The sequence below is a fragment of the Dermacentor variabilis genome, chromosome 10, assembly GCF_050947875.1.
Source record: "Dermacentor variabilis isolate Ectoservices chromosome 10, ASM5094787v1, whole genome shotgun sequence".
Taxonomy (NCBI): Eukaryota; Metazoa; Arthropoda; class Arachnida; order Ixodida; family Ixodidae; genus Dermacentor; species Dermacentor variabilis.
Genome location: NC_134577.1, coordinates 122,196,673 through 122,217,423, shown reverse-complemented (window position 1 = coordinate 122,217,423; position 20,751 = coordinate 122,196,673). Strand labels below are relative to the sequence as shown.

Below are 20,751 nucleotides of genomic sequence, written 5' to 3'. Positions count from 1 at the left end.
AGATAGAAAAATTCCGATAAATGTTCCACGGCGTTTGCCACGTTACCACTTGATTATTAGACAGTGACTGGTAAGCTTTCCTTTGCAATAAAAGAAAAGTGGGTACCATGACAACTGGGTGTCAGTCCCTTCGTGCTGGCTGCAGTACGCGAATTGACAAATGAGTAGCCGCTCGTTTGCATAGTAATGCCCTGTAAAGCGATGGATTTCACACTATGGTTGCTGCCTTCCAGACCTTAGAAGTGAATGCCAAATTAGTTTCTTAGCATGAGAATGAACTGAACACATCCAATACATACAACAGGCTAAGGTTTTCAATAGGTGCTTAAAATGAAGCATTAACTACATGTTTTAGGTGCCTGTAGCCAAGGTTTTTAGTGCCTCAAAATCCAGCCCCTTGTCATTAGCAGACATACACCAATGACTGTTGCCACGAACACATTTTTACCAATTAACTGCTCAGCATTGTCTTAAAGAGATACAGTCGAACCCGACTATATCGAACCCGTTTACATCGAATTATTCTATATATCGAACAATTTCTGGACACGATATAGTTACAATGAGTATATATTGCAAAAAATTACGCTTACATCGAACAAAAATAGCAGCGACACCCGATATATCGAACGTCAAGCAGCGGAAAGTGCCCCTGGAAGTTGGCTTTCCCTCGCGGTGGTGGAGATAAACCGGCTGCGCGGCTCCATCCGCTCTCCAACCGCTCTCCCTACCGTGACCGCGCCCGACCGCGCTGCCTCGGATGAGCCGTCGGCACCCCCCTTGCAAAAAATGATCCTGGCCCGCCCACAGCGCTTGCTCAGACAGCCAATCAGATGCTCTTGTGCCCTCGTCATGCAAGATGGCGAAAGTGCGACTTGTCTCGCTGTTTTTGTGTGCGCCTTGTAGGCCTTCTCCCGCAGTGTTGCCGTGATGAAGCGGAAGAATTTGCCTTTCGTCGTGAAGCTCGCAATCATAAATCGTGTCAACGCGGTGAGAAGTCGGATGTCCCCGCAGAGCACAAGATTCCGAGGAGCACTCTCGGCACGATCTTGAAGAATAAGGGGGAGATTAGGGCTAAAGCGTCCAAACTCGCCACCCGGTGCCCGTGGCGCCCAACCCGTACGCACGGCCGTGTACGAGTGGTTAATCTGAAATTGCTTCAACCATGCCGAGTTCCGCGTGCTCGGTGATTACCGTAAATTCTGATGAATGCGACGAAGCCATTGCCAGTGTTGCCGAAGTTTGGAGCGAACTGTCAGAATTTTCGGAAGCTGTTGACGAATCAACGGTGGATGAGTTTGTGAGCACAAATGATGTGTCGCGACCACGGGAGAGCCCGAAAACGAAGACTACATTGCCAACATCCTACCGAGCACAAGTGAAAGTGGGCACAATGAGGAAAGCAACGACGGTCCTTGGCCCACATCCTCCAAAGTGATTGGTGCGCTCGCACTAGTCCGTTGCTTCTGCACGAATGCGGAAAGTTGCAGCCTCAGCTGTTCCGACTACTTAATGTGGAAAAGTGCATGCGTCGCAGGCAGCGAAATTGCCAAAGCAGAAGAAAATGCAGGACTATTTCGTACGAAACTAAGCTAGTTTAATCAATGAAGTGATTTTATAAATGGTATGTGCTTTTATGACATCCAATTATTTAGCAGGCTTATATCGAATTATGCTCTATATCGAACTGATAGGCGTTTTTTTGCGAGTTCGATATAGCCGGGTTCGACTGTATGTGCTTTTATGATATCCAATTATTTAGCAGGTTTATATCGAATTATGCTCTATATCGAACTGATAGGCGTTTTTTTGCGAGTTCGATATAGCCGGGTTTGACTGTACTAAGGAAAATGATATGTTGGGCTGTGTTATTAAGTACCACGGAATGAGGCTTAGCCAGATAAAAAAATAAGGTGCAGGAACGAAAGACATGAGACTTCTTGCACCAACTGATTGTGATGTCATCAGTTTTGACATAGCCTACTTGGGTCTATTTATTTGTTTATCGGTAAATATGGACTATATCGTATTCTAAAGTAGCCAAAGGCAGGCACAAGGCACAAATATTTAAAAAGAATACTCTGAAATCCATGACAGTACCAGAGCTTGAGTTTCAGCGCAATATTCAGAAACTGGAAGTCTATAACTTTTTTTCTTGAACTAACTTCTTACCACAAAATTAATAAAAAAAATATGCTACACAATACTTTATCAGTCTAACTTGATTTAGTGCTCTTCTTGTTCATTACCAGCCTATTTTATTGCCACTGCCGGACGAAGGCCTCTCTCAGTGTCTTGCACTACCTCATTGCAAGGTTACTCCGCAAATTCCCTATTCTCATCATGCCACCCAATTATCTGACGTTCTCAACTGCGTTTCCCTTCCCTTTGCACCCATTCTACAGTGAAACCTCTTTAAACCGTAGTTGGCCAGAGCTCCGAAAAAGTATGTACAAAATGGTAGTACTGCTTAACCGAAATAGCATGAGATCGCCCACTTCCCTGTCAAAAACAGAACTCCGAGAGAGTGTGATGAAAGGGGAAAGAACATGCAGTATTTATTCACTTTGCGCGAGAAAAGTGTTACTTTCATTTGATGCCGCAACGGCCTAGCAACGATGACAGCAGCCTCGAACTTACTGAAGCTGCGAGCCAGCTTTCTAGCCAGCCCTCTCTTCTCGGCAAACACTCGCATGGCAGATTCCTCTTTGGCATTGCATATTCCGCGACTTCTGCAGCGCTACCACACTGCAGCAGTCGCGGGGCAACTTTTTCTTGCAGGGTGCTCTTCTCGTCGCAAGATTGCATTCGTGAAGCTGACGTAAGTCATGAGAAGCTGACTTACATCAACTTCTCATTCATAAAGCTTCTCATCACTGTCGCTAGGCAACAGTTCGGCTACAACAGAGGCAACAATGGCGAGAAGTCGAATCTCATAGCCAACATCTCTTCGCGGATGCAGCAACAATGCCGAGCAACTTCTTCCCATTCCAAATGCCACACACGGTAGTCAACAGTAGATCCCTGTCGCATGCCAGCGCTGACTTCTTCGTTGCATGTTCCATAGCATGAACGATGTCTAATTTTTTTTTCTATGCAGGGCACCCGACGTCTTTTTTATCCAAGCTTCAGCATGACGTGAGTCCTTACTTGCACGATGCCCCAACGCTCGACCCTAGCTCAACACTAGAGAGTTTTAGAATTGGGGGCCCAAGCGGCTTGGGGACCCAAGAAAATTGCGCGCCACAAGTGCGCATGCGCAGAACCCAAGCCAGTCTTGGTTTCTTGCGTTCGCGTTAACCCAAGACCCAAGAATCGAAAACTAGCGTGGGCCCCCAAGCCGTCTTGGGCCGCCCTCGCGGGTGACAGTGATGACGTACAGCAGATGGTCGCAGAGCAAACTTTATTTACTTCAACTGATTTTCGCCATTTCACGCGAGTGAACTCAGTTTTTTCGCAGCGCGACACAAGAAAACACCAACTAAGAGCACTTCGCTTCGATTGGCTTTGCTTGGCTTAGAATCGCACACTTAATTTGTAATACTAACCGGTACTAACACAATGATTACGTTTCTTACATTGTTCGCTCTTTTTGCTCAAAAATGCATTGTTAGTTTTCACTTGTAAGAAAAAAGGTTCCTTCTTTTTTTTTTTTACTTTCAAGCACCTGTCTATTTTCCACACTGCGGCGCCCCGAGCGCTCAACCCAACGCTGTCTGCGTTCGACCCAATCCTCAAACTCTGCTGCTCATCTAAACCCAAGAGCAACCGACGCAACGCGGCTTGGGGGCCCAGTGCCTTGCGCCCCCAATTCTAAAGCTCTCTACTATCTCATAGAATAAAGCTCTCTGGCACAGCACTGAAATGATGTTGATATTGATGTGGCTTCATGAAGGCCATAGTTCCGATCTCTGAGGCTTGTTGTTCGGCCGGGCCGCCCGATGGAGACTGCGCACCGCCGTGTTTGTGCAATAAAAAGTGGAAACACTACGTGTTAACCGATACGTATGCAATAGCCTGGTACGGTTTATGCGGATACAAAACACATTATGTTCAAAGGCCACTGAATCGGGGATTTGACTTTACTACTTCTAAAACGAAACTACTGTTTAAGCGGGTACGGTTTATGGGGTTTTTACTGCATAAGTCTACACTCTTAACCAAATTACACCCTATGGGTCGTATCTTGTCACACTACAATAATCGTCATCAGGGTGTCTACCAAGTTGACATTTCCAAATTCCCTGAGTTTTCCATGTTTTGCCTGAGCACCGTTTCAAAATTTTCTAAACGAGCCAGAACTTTGTTTTATGCCAAGACAGGCTGACACAGTGTTGCCCGGTGCTGTCACTCTTTCGTAAGCATGTTGAAACAAAAAAAGTGACTTAATCCAGTTTGGATAGTAAGGACTAATATCTATTTTATTTGAAAAGCAAACAGAAGGAAGGTGTAAGTAAAATGTACAGCTAAAAATGGTAAAACCCATTCCATTCCAAATTAAGTCGAACATTTTCAAATACGAATGAAAATGAAATGTATAAATAAGGAAATATTTCTGAATATGAGCTATTTCTATCAACTGATAGCAAACTCATCAGTATGAGGCCTGAACTTTGTCACAACTAAGATTCTCTCTCAGCAGCTGGGAAGTCAACCTCCACTGTCCTGACATACCCTCAGCACGTACACAACATCTTAGTGTTGCATTTCACTACTTTAAAGAGTTTATTTTGGTTTGGATGAGGGACACCTGCATCTCAGCGTCAGCCAACACTGTTTTTCTTTAGCTCAAGCTCCTTCAAAGAGGTGGCGGCACGCTTCCTTTCCTGTTAATTCCTCACTGCGCCGGTCCTTTCTTTTCTCATCCTCCTTCTGCCATGTTTTTACCCCATGGATGATTTGAAGCATTCTCTTGGTCAGTTGTACAGTCACCGTCTTATTTTTTGGGCTCCCTAGAGGCCGCAAAAACCTCCGAAAAATCGGGCAGTTCGAAAAAAATGAATGCATGTCTTTAACTGCCCTTAAGGGATAAAATTGCCACAGGCACGTCCGAAAAAGCTCTGAAGGCCTGCCAGTACACTTATTAGGCATATCGATGCTCGTACTGTGACAGGAGACGGGGGTGCACGCGTGTATAAAATACTGTATCCCGTGACAATTGCCCCTTCCCACGCTTGTTGTGCTTCACCGCCTAACATTGCTCTACCGAGGCGAAGCTAACTTTCTGAGACTGGCATTACGCAACGCGCTGTGCTCTGCGAGCTTCGAAGCCAATCGCGAGGATTACAAAGGCGGAGTCGGTGCCATTGCTGACAGCGGCGAATTCTTTCAATGAAAAACACGGCACCGCAAGGCAAGAAGCTTAATAGCGAACGTAGAAGCAGCTAGGCCTAACGTTGCCGCTGTGGTGGCTACGGCTGCCAGCGGATCTGCGTTCGTGAGTGCCGGTTCAAGGCGGCGAGATAATCAAAATGGCGGTGCTGGCGGCGGCTTTGATTAACACCATTTCAGACCTGCAGTCAGGGCAATATACATTGACTATATGGAGTACGTGGTGGCGCCGCAATGCCGTGCGAATTATCGGGCATGTCCGAAAAATCGGGCGTCTGGAAAATCGGTCGTTAATACTCTGGCAATACATCGTGCCGATGACACGGCGTCAATGACGAAATGACGATTCGTTGAGATTCCTCTGTTACTGGAGCCAGCATTAACACGACTTTCGCTCAATTTCAATAAAGTTACAGCTAATTTTCCCTGATAGAAGCACAAATTCCCCGAGTTTGCCAGACTATTCAAATTCCCTGAGAATTTCCGGTATTCCCGGTTGGTAGACACCCTGGTCATCTGTCGTGTCCGCATTTGACCAAGCAGGAGGGGGCTACATGAGCCAATAAAAAAAAAAAAAAGCGAACATACAAATATTTACAAGGGTCATGAAAAGCGAGAGTCAACAAAATACATCAAGGGGGTGGTTGAGACCAGTCGGAACTTCCAGGTAGGGCATTCCAATCATTGACTGTTTTCGGAAAAAATTAGCATTTAAAAAGGTTTGTTCATGCAAAGATCGGTTTTATATACTGGCTGTGTTTGTGGCGAGAAAATCGAAATGTGTCCTTAATAATATAGCCGCACGGCTGTATTCCTGGTTTCCCTTAGTAAAGCTGGCGTAAGAAATTTAATCTGGCAGTTTTTCTTGGATCAGTTAGTGGTTCCAAGTTTGCAGTTTCCAGCGTACTGGTTGGGGAATGACGTCATTTGAAGCGCTCATAAATGAAGCGCGCGGCTAACCTTTGAATTCTTTCTAGTTTTTCAATACCTACCACTGTGTGAGGATCCCAAACGATACTCAGATATTCTGTGAGAGGTTTAACGTACGTTTTATAGGCTTTTAATCTGAATGAGCATGTGGAGTCACCTAATTTAAACTTTAGAAATCCTAATCTTTTCCGGGCTGCAGAGGTGATATTGTCTATGTGAATATGAATATAACGAAATTCTCTACATAATGAACTGTAACTTTTCATGCCCTCTTGTCCATAGCACACCATGTATATAGAACCTCAATATAACTAAGTATGTTCATATGCAATTTCAATATAACGAAATTTCACTGTTGCCACAATGGAATACCAAGACAATAAATGGAAAATTCCACGGACGCAGAGGGTCAAATGATTCAATTACAAGTGGCTGCTTACGAATGCACCTCTCAAATCGCACGTCATGTGCTACGCACCAAGAGTGAGCGCTGAAGTGGAGCAGCAACATGTTCATTATGAAGTCCAAGTATGATAAGATCCTATCATGTCCCACACACTGTGTGCTTTAGGTGTGAGTGAAAGCGTACGCGGGTGCGATAAGGAAGATGGCGGCATCACGAGTGCCACCTTCCCACGCGAACAAAAATAAAGAAGGGGAGGGGAGCAAGCTCACGGTAATGAGATGAAGCGCGTGCGAGGGGGCGGGGAAGAGAGGGGTAAGTTGGTGCATGTCTCGACTTATGGGAGGCCTTGAGCCTTTGTCAAACATTTTCCCTGTGATGTGCCCCAGCAGAGTCCACAGAGCCTTCCGAAGTGTTTGTCGAACCAGTTCAGAACGGTCCTTAAGTTCTGGTTCGGGTTCAGTTCCAAGATGGAAGAAAAATAACAGCTCAGTTCGGTTCTGATTCAGATGAAAATAACAGTACAGCTCCGGTTTTTCAATTCAGTTCTGGTTCAGTTTGATACCCTGCATGTCAATGCAGGGTATCACACTGGCAGACTGCACATCTCATTCAACACAGAATGCAATACATGCCCACACTTGCCTTAGCTGGAATTTTGGCCTTGCCTTCAACCGTAGGAGGTGGCTTGCCATGCGGTATGCAGTTGAGCAGGACGGTTGACAGCACCTAGTCAAAGTGACATGAAATTTAGACGCCAAGAAAATGCGGACCAAGGTGAATATGCAGCGCTGTAAACAGAAAATACATCTATTGGCCTTGTGAGTGACCAATGATGGCATGATAAGTGGCACTTTGATGACATCAGCAAGACTCACCTTCATTGTCTGCTATTCCACAGTTGGAACCTGCTGCACTTTCAATCATCTTCTCTCGCTTTCAATAGACTCATGTGTAGTGCAGCACTACTAAATTACTAATGCTGACATGCCCTGGCTGGTACATGTTGGAGTTAATTAAAAAGAGTAACAGCACAAGAGACAGGACAAACAGAAGCTTAATGAAATGAAGTTTAGGCAGCGACCTAGCAATACATCACTCCAAAGATGTTATCAGGCCCTCTTTAATCAGCGCAAAATACTAAGGCGTTACCGGGGCCAGCGCGCACGTGAGATATATGAGGCTGTATGCATCGACAAAAAAGGCGACATGTACGTGAGTGCGTCATCGGTGTCGTTAAACTTAAAGAACAATGTATTTGTTTGAAGTGGATAATGGCACCCATTTGGAGATTTTTTTTATTTTTGACATCATGCCTCATTCCTTGCGTTATAGTATACTTTTTTGTCTGTTCCTCTCCTTTTTTTCTTTCACGCACCTGAATATAGCGTGTGTGCAGTAGAAATTCTTTGACAGTCAGTGCTTCAGTTCTTTCTGTTCATCCTGGCCCTTGCGCTGTGACTATACTAAACTTTTTTCTCAGATATTAATTGATGTGCTATTAGGCCAACAAATGTTATAGTTTTTTATCAAACTTCCATGAGACCAAAGCCACCACAACAAAAGAGACAAACCGCAATCTTACAACTCAATTGTAAAACACTGCACACATTAAGACATAAAAACAACAGAATCTGACGAGCTTGACTTGTTTACTAGTTACATAAGTAAAACCTCGTTCATACGTTTTGGAAAACAACACGAGAAAAAACATACTAACCGGGAAAGTGTACGACCAGAAGTAACTAAAAAAATGTGACAGACTTAACTATTGTTGACATCTACGTAACACGAGGCGTCACACAGACTGCTGCAGCCCGAGACGTGGTTTGTTGTTTGTCTATTGCATGGTGTTTTAAGAGGGCGACGGGAAATTGAAATGAAATCAAGCTGGTGGGCAATGCCGAATGGTGCCGAAGTGAAATGTGATGGCCACATTGCACAGCCTACAGCAGAGAACGGGAGCATGCTTGGATTATCGAGTAGCATTGCACAGCCCGACTGAAGATTTGCTCGTGCTGAAATAAGAAACTGCCGTATTTACATGATTGTAAGTCGACCACTTTTTTAAAATTTGATAATCTGAAGTGGGGGGTCGACTTACAATCGAAACCAAAACATGGCACCGCCAAAAAAGCGAGACCAACGGGAGCTATAACGTAGCTGCAATATTATGTTTGCTCCATGGCTCTACCCATAGCTTTTCGCTATCCCGCATGTTTGTTCGCTTTTCGGAAGGTTTTTCGACATTTTTGAGAGTTTTACAGTGCACACAACACTCATGAGGGAGTGTCGATAGTTGATGGAAGCGCCGCTGTTCCATTCACGGCGGGACCCTCAGAACGGCGGCGCTTGCGGGGAGCATCGGTAGTTAATGGAAGAGCAGACACTGCTCGCAGGTTTCTCTTTGCCTGTTGCGCTTAGCATTCTCAAAAGGCATTGGTTTGACGCGTTCCACTTGACTGCCGGCTACGTGCTACTTCTATGCTTCCTCAGTCGTCATGAGTGCCCCAGGCCCACTAATCATTCGGCGCTGGTTCACAGCAGCATTCAAGAAGGCTACCATCCTTTACGCCGAAGAAACAAATCACTGCGCAGCGGGCCGCAAGTTCAATGTTTCTGAACGGGTGGTGCGAGAGTGGCGCCTGCAGCGAAGCGAATTTTCACCTGTGACGGCAAGTGAGGAATTTCCCACGTGCCAAAGTCTGGACGCTTTCCGGAGCTGTAGGCTAAGCTTGCGGCGTACGTCGCTGAAATGCGCGATCGGTCCCTGCCAGTGAAGTGCGACATGGTCATGAAACAAGCCCGGATCTTTACCTTTTAAGGACCTGCTCCGCCCTGAGTACAACGAGTGGCTGGCGGCAGAAGACCGCGAAATTACACCAACCGCACCTGTCAAAAGAGCCTCCCTGACCGCTGCGTGTGGGTGGGTCTATTCGGCGTGGGCTGCTGTTCCACAAGATGTCGTGGTGCAGTCGTTTGCCAAATGTGAAATTTCGCGGGACGACGACGTGCTGTGGGACCGTAGCAATGATGACGCGATATGGGGGGGGAGTCGACTTACAATCGTGTAAATACAGTGTAGGTACCGTCGTTTTCACGTGAGATGGGCGGCTATATACTGTTCTCGATCGCACGCGCCTCACGCCTTTTCTTGTTCCCATGGGATCTAGCAGCCGGAAAACGTATACGATCAGTCTGCAGCCGGGAACGGCAGCACATTTTGGTTATCAACTATTAATATTGTGCACTACGCTTCCAACAGCACCACACGATGTGAAACAGATAGGCGAAGATGCTTATTACAATAGGATTAGCAGCAATAGCTGTGAATGCCGCATACAACCCCGGAGATTTGCTGGAGGCGAAATGAGAAACTGAGTGCGTGCCGGCATTTTCACGTGAGAAGGGCAGGTGAGTATTGCGGTGAAGCTGCCACAGCGGACAGCTATGTACTGTCCTCAATCGCATGTGACTCGCACATTTTCTTGTTTACGTGGGATCTAGTGGCCAGAAAGTGCATACGTACAATCGCAGCTTGGCGACTTACTGAACATTGGTGCTGAAAAATCTTATGTTCCGGGAACGTATGAACAAGTAAAAATGAGCACAACTCTATTGGGTCATTTCCTGCGTTCCCGATTGAGAAAGTTGACGCTGGGAAAACATACGTAACGGGAACATATCAGAGTTCTACTATATACATATACAGTGGAACCCCGTTCATACGTTTTTCACCGGACCGGGGAAAAAAAAACGTGACAGCCGGGAAAACGAAACAGTGAGGAAAGCTCCGAAAATGAATGAAAAAAGTGCAGCTTCAACTATAGACAATTTATTTCCACAGAGTGCGCTTAGGACTTTAAAATGTCTAGAATGGTGGCTTGCCGTTTCTTTCGCTTGCTAGAAATCACCACACGTTTCTCAATAGCCTGGAAGGCCGCATTGCTGTCAGCGTCGCTGTGAGGTGCGACGTACCTGCGGAGGAGGTCCAGAGCCGCGACGGCTTCTCCAAAGCTAGGATTTGGCAACTCCCCGGCATCATGCGGCTCGTGCTCCTCGTCGTCACCGCGCCACGGCAATGGCAACGGACGAAGGAATATCCGCGGGAAATTTTGCCCTCTTTGGCGTAATCATGTTAACATACTAACGATTGTTTAGTATTGCTGCGGAGCGCGCGTGTCCGAGCAGTCCGGTTGTGCGCGGCGCGGCGTGGTTTCGTGAGAAAAGTAAACAAGAGAGGAGAGCTGGCCTGATAGGCGGACCAACGCCATGAGCAACGCCAACTTCTGGCTTCACTTTAGCTTCACAAAGAGTGACGTCAGGGCCTCTCCCGAGTTTCTTTCCTCCGTGAGTAGACAGGTCCAAAACCTGTCTAAAAACCATGCGGTGATCGTAATCACAGTGATGATAGTGAGAGCATTTTTCCCGAATGGCCACTTAGTGGCGGCCTCTCGAACTGGCGTGCGGCTTCTTGCAGCCCGTTCTATAGCCAAGCCCGGCCAAGCCTGGCCAAAACTCGTCAAAAGCCAAAATGGCGGTTGGAGCGCGTTGCCTACTTTAGCCCAGGCGGGTTCAGGGTGCTAAGTTGCGACGTATCATGCGGGAACGTTCTCAAAGCTACTACGTAACAGCGGGGTTCCTTATACATTGGATCCTATGGAAGCTATGCCGGGACCGGATGAAAACGACGTAACAGCCAGGAAAACGCAGCAGTGAGGAACGTCACAGCGGGGTTTTACTGTAATATAAATTCAACCCAGATAACGCATAGGGGAAATTATTTGTTATCATTAATCAAAATGTAAAAATAGTATGGAAAGGGTATGTAGGGTAAGGTAAAGGTAACTGTGAAGGGAAATTAAAGTAGACGAAAATATAACTTTGCAGATGGGGCCAAACTCCCACATCGCACAATCTTCTTGTCCGGGGCATTTGTGTATGTTCACAAGATTGGCCCTGGGAGCCAGCACCGCTGATGGCTAAGGCAGTGCATGTGGAACATACTGTGTTAACCGCGTGCATCACACAGTGTGAGAGCTCAAGAGCAGGCCAATAAACCATCGCATGCTACTTCATGGCATCAAAGCTGTCAAAGTAAAACTCCTTGCTATACAGTGAACAAGAATAGGAGAATCCAAGGGGCTCGATTTTTCATTAGTTGCAACTGTGTGACCTGTCCTTACTGTTACTACTAAATAGTTGCAATCACACAACCCTCTTTCATGTTACTTCTGCATTTCAATTTAAGATGACAAATAATTTCCCACATAGTTGTAACTATGAATGAGTAGCATTGCACAGCTTTGGAATTGAGGTGCGATCTTGCAGCTCATTACTGTTATAAGAAAGCTTAGGGCTGGCAATGTAGAAGCAATGTTACGGAGGTTAAAGACGGCAAATGGCAAGAGAAAACTGGCTAGTTGGCTGAGCCACACAGTGAAGACACCAAGCAATGTTGCTGTAGGCAGAAAGCACGTAGAAACATCTCAACATTGGCGATGGAACTGACCCACTGTCCATCAGAGCTAGCCTACTTACCCCAAGGTCAAGAACTCTTAATTTTCATGTTGTGGCCTTCTTACGATTTGCTACCGGTGGTCACGGTTGTAGTGAAATGATGAACTAAAATTGAAGCCTTCACCCACAAAGCTCAATGTGCATGTATATATATATATATATATATATATATATATATATATATATATTGCTGTGCCAAGCTTTATACCTGAATATCTGGAAACTTAACTCAAAGCCCATAGTAGCATTTTTAATAAGCTGGAGTGAGTTTTCAATAGTGAATAATTCAGCAAACTAGTTACTGCATGACATTACTATGCTATTTTTTCATTCACAAAACATTGCATTGTTTTTTTAGCATGCATGTACTCTTCTTGGTTAGAAACAAATGTGAACAAGCTATTCTAATTTTCTTTGACGTGGAATGGTGTTTGGGCATTGTAGTGTTAATGGCACCTACTGCCCCCTGCAAAACACAGCGATGCCTACCTGTTTGCCTGTCCATAGTGCCTGTGGCTTTTGGACAGCCGGTGGCAGGAGCTTGATGGCCATCTTGACAAAAGTCAGGGCTCCAAAGACGAGCTGGTTGTAGTCCTCTCTGCCAACAACACACAAATTAACATGTTCACAGCCATTTACGGGGATATCTAACCGATATACACATGTGACAGCTCAATTCCTAGGTGTAAACCAACCTTGCCACAAATATCACTATACTCACAGTATCTGCATTTCTCCAGCAAAAATTTAATGTGAATCGCACTATCTGGGTCTACAAATTGTGTGAAGAAACAGGACTTAAAAAGAAGTCATACTTTCGCGTGAAAAGGCACAGCATTGATAGCAACAGCAAAGTACAGTCAAACCTCGATATATTGAACACAGATATATCAGCACAGATGTATCAAATTATTGCATATATCGAACACTTTCCATATCACCTGGAAAATCGCATGCATTTTTTATTTTTTATTTCAAACGAGGTCCGAAGTAAAATGGATATATCAAATTCTGCCATCCCAGACTACATGCGCTCTGTTGACAGGCTTTGCCGCAGCAGCCTCGAAAATAGCGGTGGAGCGATGGGCTTCCCGACTGCTGCAGACTATAGCTGCACATATCTATTGCGCCGAGGGCGCCATTTGAACGTAGCAGCATATGCACACGGCAGCTTGGCTAGTTCGACAACCTCAATGACGCATTACATTTGCCGCACTGGCTCCCCCTCGGCACCGAGCTCTGCGCCTGCCACACCTCGCAAGAACTGGCAGCAGCGCGCGCTCACTGGGCTCACTCATAGACACCTTGGCAGTTAATACTTTGTTATTTACAGTGTTTCAAAATGCTTCGATTGACACACGTGGAAGTCACAGTGGAAGTAGTAGCCAAACAAAGACGCTGCCGAGGTTGATCCCGCAAGCACTGATGTCGCCCCGCTCCCGACCTCAACTGGTGCTGTAGCTGCTTTGGCCCTTTTACACCGCTACTGCGGTGCAATAGAGGGCACCGGCCTATCGCTTGTGGATCATTTAGACTATGTTGAGGACTCTGTGTTCAAGCATGTGGCTGCCATTAAGATGCAGGCTACACTACTGCAGTACTTTCAGCCAAATAAACTAATACTATGTGTGAAGCTTCGAGTAATTACTGCACCACAATTGGGGTGCCATTGAGGATCGTTGTTCGGAGCGCGTGACTGGCCTAGACTGCACTGACTTCGCACAGCTGACGAAGTCGGCGCGGCCTACGTTAGTAGTGTGCGGCGCAATCGACCGCATACTCCCAGCCGATGAAATCGGCACAGCCTAGGCCTATTGCACACGGCACAACCAAATGCATTCTCCGAACAACAATCCCCGATCGGGCACTTGGTTCATCGATTGATTTGCAGAAGTTTTCGACAAGTTTTTTACGTGATGTTATATATCGAATTCTGGCTATATCGAACTGTTTCATGATCACCGCGCTGTTCGATATATCGAGGTTTGACTGTATTAGGCAATTACACGAGGTAACGTGCCCAGTTTTATCGGCCATACAAATTGCAGTAAACAATGGCTTAATAATTAAACAATCATGTCACACATGCCCAGACTAACATGAGTAGGTCTCACTCTATGCCACAACGCTGGCATGATGAGCTCTAACAGCGGTGAGCATGCGTGCTTGTCCCAAAGCGAAAGTGTTGTGTTGCCCCTTGCTTCACCATTCAAACAGTGCCACATCTCCAAATCTCAGATCACAGGACCTTCAACACAATGAAGTCAGTAAAGTCGGCGCTTCATTATGTCAAAATTTTGCTACATTAAAATTCAACCTTTTATGCAAAGTACAGTTGGCAACCGATTTTATTTTTACATGAAAAGGGCCACAAGAAATGTCATAATAATCAGGCAGTCTAGAAAAAACAAACTTTAGTAACAAAAAAAAAAGCCACTGCAGTGAAATAGAGAGTCTGCGACCACTTTTACAGCCTGTACCTAACCAATGATGTCTAGTCTCTACTAAGACAGGAAAGCAAAAAAAAAAAAAAAGGCAAGTCCCCCGCACTGTGGTGATCGGGCTAAGCAAAGGTCTCGTCGCATCCATTCTGCTGCTGTGGCTTGCCAGCACAACCTCGGATGCTGCCCACCGAATGCTATGTTCACCGAACCGAACCACACAGTGTTATGAATTAGGCATCAAAATTTTTCAGATGCTGCAGAAAAGCTTTGCTTCAAAATCCCATGGAAGCGAGGCAACAACAAGAATTACGGCAACTTTGTTGCCAGACACCACATTTTCTGTCTTGAGACATTGCGAGTGCATCATGTCTAAAAAATCCAGCGAGATCCGGTACTGCGTCAAAAATTGCGGTCACCATCATGCATTGGTTCAACAGGATATTTATTCAGCTTTATCACGGTTTTATCACAGTAATCCTAGAGCACGGTTTTATGGCAAGAAGCTCCCAAAAGTGTGAGAAGCTCCGTGAAAGTGTGATTACCCCTATGTCATTGCCGCAAACTTGCCGATATTAACAATATTATTCATTACTGATACGGAAGAAACTGTTTCAATGCACGCAATGTACTCACGAGAAGAAAAAGAATCGTGTTTGGCGCATTCGACTTGCTCCAGCGGCCACCATTTTTGTTTTGGTGTCCCGCACTACACACAGTGGCAGCCGTCTATTTGTTGACCTGTTGTCATCCCACAGCAAACGCGGGATGAAAAAAAAATATTTTTTTTTGCGGGAAATTTAACCCGCATAATGATTGCACCCCTGAATTTGTGTCAATTTTTTTTACAGAAAAGTGCGATCAATGTGCGAATAAATACGGTATAATTTGCTATCATAATGGATGCTTCGCCTTTCGCATGAAACTATGACTTTTTTATTTATTGCAACTTCAGTGCATTGGGAGTAAATGTATTTTTTCAAATGAGAGAAAGTTGTATTTCTGTATGAAAGAATGAGGTGCACAGGACTGTAAAAGACTGTTTTTTTTTTTTTACATCACGGCAAACAGGTACGTGTTACAATCGAGGGCATTTCCTTTGCCCCCCCTTTTTTTTGGTCACGGAAAATGGGTGCGCATTACAATCAAGGGTGTATTAGAATCGAGTAAATATGGTATGTGGACAATTGTCATACTTCACCTGCATGCACAGGATAACCTTGATGATACGACTAATTCCATTCTAGAAATGTTCGAATCCGCCTCTGGAGGTCTCACTTTCACCCATGAGTTGGCCAGTGACAACAGTTCCTGAACCTAAAACTTCATTTCGTCACTAAACACATCTGTTGCTCTTACAAGCCGAGGACAAAGAAGAGCCCGCTGCCGTTTAAAGCGTGCATTCCAAGCTTGTTAAGCGCGCTGTCACCCTAGCCTGCAAGTCTGCCCCGGAAAAATCCTGCGAACATACAATGGAAGCTAGTTTCAATCAGCATGTACAGCGCTTCCTTTCGGCTGGATATCCGGAAAATTTAATCACCAGCGCATGTGAAAGTCTCTTGCAGAAACTAAAAGATTGCAAAAAACATAATGAGACTTTCAACAAAGACGAATTCAGTTTATGCCCTACATTCATCGAGTTTCACACATAAAAAAGCGGCGAGCCGTTACGGGGTCAAGGTCATCTTCTCGGCTCCACGTAAACTCGGCAGAGTATGCCATTTGGTGATGCAAGGAAATAAGTGCAAGCCTCAGTGCACAACGAAGCACAATAAGCAGTTCAATGAGTATTTGTGGGGTTGTTTACTTCCCTCACCTGTGAAAGGTTCTGCATCGGACAAACAGGTATATGTGTTTCAACTAAAGGACACGTGAACATAACTGGAATGTAAAGAATAACACAGGAGGCACCTTAGCCCAACATTGCAAAGGATGTAAAGGTAAAGGTGAGAGTAAGCAAAAGACTCTTCGCAAGCCAATTTTGGAAAACACTACCTTTTTGGTCAGATCAAGAAACCAGACAGAAAGGGAGATTGTGGAGGCATTTCACATTACAATCTCAAGTTTCCAAGACATGGTGCAAACCATTTGCTTGCATTGTGACGGTGACCTCGTGGTCAGCGAGTGAGATAGCGTATTTATTCTAATGCGCCCTCGATTGTACCGTACACCTGTTTTCCGTGACAAAAAAAAAGACAAAAAACTGGAAAAGGAACCCGCCCTCAAATGTAACGCACACCTGTTTGCCATGACTTAAAAAAAAAACAGTTCTTTACAGTACCGTACACCTCATTCTTTCATACAAAAGTACAACTTTCTTTCATTTGGAAAAACAAAGATTTACTCCCAATACACTAAATTTGCAATAAATAGAAAAAGGCACAGTCTTGCCCAAAAGTCGAAGCATCGATTATGATAGCAAATTAGTAGACAGCGATACGAAAAGTAATGATAGTAGTTTTATCGGCCATATAAACCTTTAAGCATTCGCTAACTAAATTAAAGAGCATGGCGACACGCGTGCACAAGCAAAACATGAACACGTCTCACTTAGTGACCGCGGAAACTCTTATCAAAACACTGGAGTGAGGAAGTGCTGTAGCAGGAGCAAGTGAATTGACCTTTGTGCAGCCTCTCACTTCAACGCAAACGAAGCAACGAGAACACAGTGCAGTGCGCCCAGATGCGTAGACTCTTGTCTCCGCTGCAGATCGCTTTCAATACAGGGGCCATGCAGCCGTGCCATACGCAGCAGCTACCAGGGTAGAACAGATCTTCTGTTCGCGCCAGTCCCGCACGCAAGTTTCGGAAACTTTGAACCTCCATGATGTGGTCCGATTTCTGTCCGTCTCCGCACACATGATCCCATTCCTTTTATTTGCGGAATCGTGATAAACACTCAGCGTGCTTTCGCAGTCAACACTTCCATGCTGCAAACGCAGAAAACAGCAAGACGGATGGTGTACTAACCTAAACACACATACTATAGCACATGGAGGAAGCTACGGCAGCTAGGCTCAAAGTGCATACGAGGCAGCTATTTTGAAATCCCGATGGCGATATGATAATGCAGATTTAGGGTCGTACCCAACTCTAACACCTACGCAATTTTCGGACCCATTTTATAGAAAAAAAGTGCATGTTAGAGTGCACTTTTTGCACTGTAACAAACTTTAATATGAGTGCACATTAGATTCGAGTAAATACGGTATGTTTATGTTGCATGACATGGATCAAAATATGAGCCGTACTTCGTGGAGTCATCTCAGTGCTATCGCCACCAACTTTTTTTTATTTCCTCAGGATAAATAGCCGTACCTTTTTACACTTTTGTTTAATTTTTGGGTGCCAATTGATGACAGCTACGGGCACTAAGTGCCATCAGCCATGGCGGCCTATATTTACGGCGTCTCGCATTGCAGCATGTGCTAATCTATCGGATGTCATGAGCCACGTCAATGCATTGTTCTCGGTGGTATGTGCTTGGCATGTGCCGGCGCTCATAGCTACGCTATCGTGCCCGACTATCTTTGATTTGTTTTTAGGTGCTTACTGACAAGGTACTCTAGACCAGGAATGCCCTGGGAAACTGTCAAATTGTTTTTACTGCTGAAACGTTAAAACCTAAAAGTAACGAAATTTGCGATTCATCAAATTTTTTGGCTGCAAGTATGGCTTCATTATATTGAGGTGTGACTGCACTGAGGTTAAAGATACACAGTGTTACATGAACATCAAGTTATGAAAAGCTAATTACTTTGTTACATCAAGGTTTTTATTATATTGAAGTATCTCAGTACAGCCTTTCTCCTGGCACTCATAACATCCATGGTGGCGCCAGAGGAGCAGAATAACATTGGGCGCACACAAAGATGGCATGCGTCCTGCCACCCTTCTTTCCAGGTCACCCTCACACACTTGCTCTCAAAACCACAGCATATGGCTTCACAGACTGCTCATCCTCCTCACAGTTGAGTTTTTATTTGGGATAGCATGGCAACAATGATAATAAAAATGCACCTGGAGTGTGTCTAAAATTGCTATTGCAATAAAATTCTAAATAGAGGTGGGCGCATATCAAGTTTCCTGTTAACACTTTTTGTGCGCAAAAAAATAGGGACGAAGAATAGGGGCAACACAAGGACGAGCGCTCGTCCTTGTGTTGCCACTATTCTTCGTCCCTGTTTGTTTGCGCAAAAAAAGTGTTAAGATGAATCTGTTCCAACTAGGCCAACTCGCAGTTATGCTCCAAGTTTCCTGAATATGAATCAAACGTGAATACAGTGAAATCTTGATGTAACGAACTTCAGCCGACCGTGTCAAATTGTTATTCTGAAATGTTGTTATAGTGAAATGTTGTTTAGTATATCAAATTTTCTGAATATTAATCGAATGTGAATACAGTGATATCTTGATGTAACGAACTTCAGAGGACTGCGGCAAATTGTTAATCTGAAATGTCATTATAGTGAAAGCCTAAAAATTAATGACTTCGCCCATAAACTTATCGGTTGTCACCGTATGAGCTATCCCAAAAAACATCCCTGTTGGCTTTCAGCCTATGCTGTAGCTACCGAAAACGTCACCATTGGCCCCTGGCCCGTGCTGTTGTTATTTTCCATAGATTCCGACACCACACACCATCGCAGCAGCATATACAGTATAGAGCGACACGTGCAAAAGAAACGTTGACACCGAGAAAAACACAGACAACGAAGCTCTATGTCCCCTGTCAAGCATACTGTTTCTTTTTGTTGGTTTTTCACATTCCTTGCCATGGACACTGCAGCTGCCTCGCTTGAGGCAGACACCTCAACTATTCCAAAGTGCAAGCGCGTGTCAACGACATCATCCGAACAGGGCGACCGTGTGGCATCCTCGTGAGCACAGAGGTTACATTTCTCCGCACATGTAGCTGGTACAACCGCAGGAAGAACCCTAAAGGAAAAGAGGCGTGCACAGAAAGGGCGAGAGAAGGAAGACGCGCCTCTTTTGCTAGGTGACACTTACTTGTCTGGGTGAAGTATGCACTCGCAAAACTTTCGGGCATTCTTTTTCTTTCTTTTTTCCCCTCCAGCGCCATCGTAGGTTATACGAACACGTGCACCACGGTGTCCCACTTTCTGCGCCTTGTCGTCTGCTAGCCTACTATTCTGGCTCCCGTAAAATATACACGGAAAATTTACAATGCCCAGATTTCAGAGTGCAGTCGACTCTCGTTACAACAGATGCTGATAACCAGACAAAAAATGCCCGTTTTATCCAAAGTCCGTAATATCTGAAACACCTCACTTACGAAACTTTGGTCACAATGTCTAACAAAGTTATTACAAAGAGTGAGTGATGAACATTCAAAGCAAAAACAAACAAAAAAGTTGCAGTTTCGCCCGAAAGGCAAAGCATCAATTGCTACAGCAAATTTGTAGACAGCTAGGCAAAGTAAAGATTTATTGGCCGTATAAGGTTGTAAACATTCACTTACTAACTAAATTAACAAACACGGTGTCACGCACAAACAGGTAAACATGAACACATCTCGCTGGATGACCGCAAAAGGTTGCTGTCAAAACGTTGGTGCGAGGAAGCGCGGCAGCGAACGATTTGACATTCATCCTGTCTGTTAATTCAACGCACACGAAACATTGTCAGCCCAGCGCATGCGAAGCTAATGTCACTGGGCTTACCTGGTCCACATCGCAGATCGCTTTCAAGATATGGCACCCGCGCGGCCGAGCCATAAGCAGCAGCCACTAGTGCTTGAAAGAGCACTTTTTTTGCTCCACAATGCCCCGAACAGCGAAGTCCAACAGATTGAGATCGAGGGAATTGGACAGCCAAACATCCTTCATCCAGAAGCCTGGAAGGTTCGCCTCAAACCCCTCAAGGGCCTTCTTAATGAAATGGGCAGGGGCCCAGTCTTGCTTCAGTCGTCCATCAATGTTTTCTGCATTCTCTTGAACCCAGGGAATGACGCTGCCCTCCACGATCAGCTTCCGGTAGGTTTCAGCATCGATTTTGACCCCTTTTGGGAAAAAACAAGCTTGGTGCTGCCAAGGACCGAAATTCCAGTCCAAACTATGATGCTCTCATTGAAAATGGTTTTATTCCACTCCCACAGTTCACCGA

At 45.1% G+C, this 20,751-nt stretch overlaps 1 protein-coding gene across 3 annotated transcripts in view; it reads right to left on the bottom strand.

Annotated features, from left to right (window-relative positions):
- The window catches only part of Polr1A (RNA polymerase I subunit RpI1), a 314,770-nt gene that overhangs the window by 195,831 nt on the left and 98,188 nt on the right, over window positions 1–20,751 (bottom strand). For all 3 annotated transcript variants that reach the window (XR_012823481.1, XM_075673365.1, XM_075673366.1), the window contains exons 11-12: window positions 12,674–12,782; window positions 7,310–7,393 (exon numbers count right to left, since the gene is read on the bottom strand). Coding sequence is in view for 2 of the 3 variants with exons in the window: in XM_075673365.1 (XP_075529480.1) it covers window positions 7,310–7,393; window positions 12,674–12,782 (193 nt within the window). In the remaining variant the exon portion in view is untranslated. The remainder of the gene's footprint in view (window positions 1–7,309; window positions 7,394–12,673; window positions 12,783–20,751) is intronic.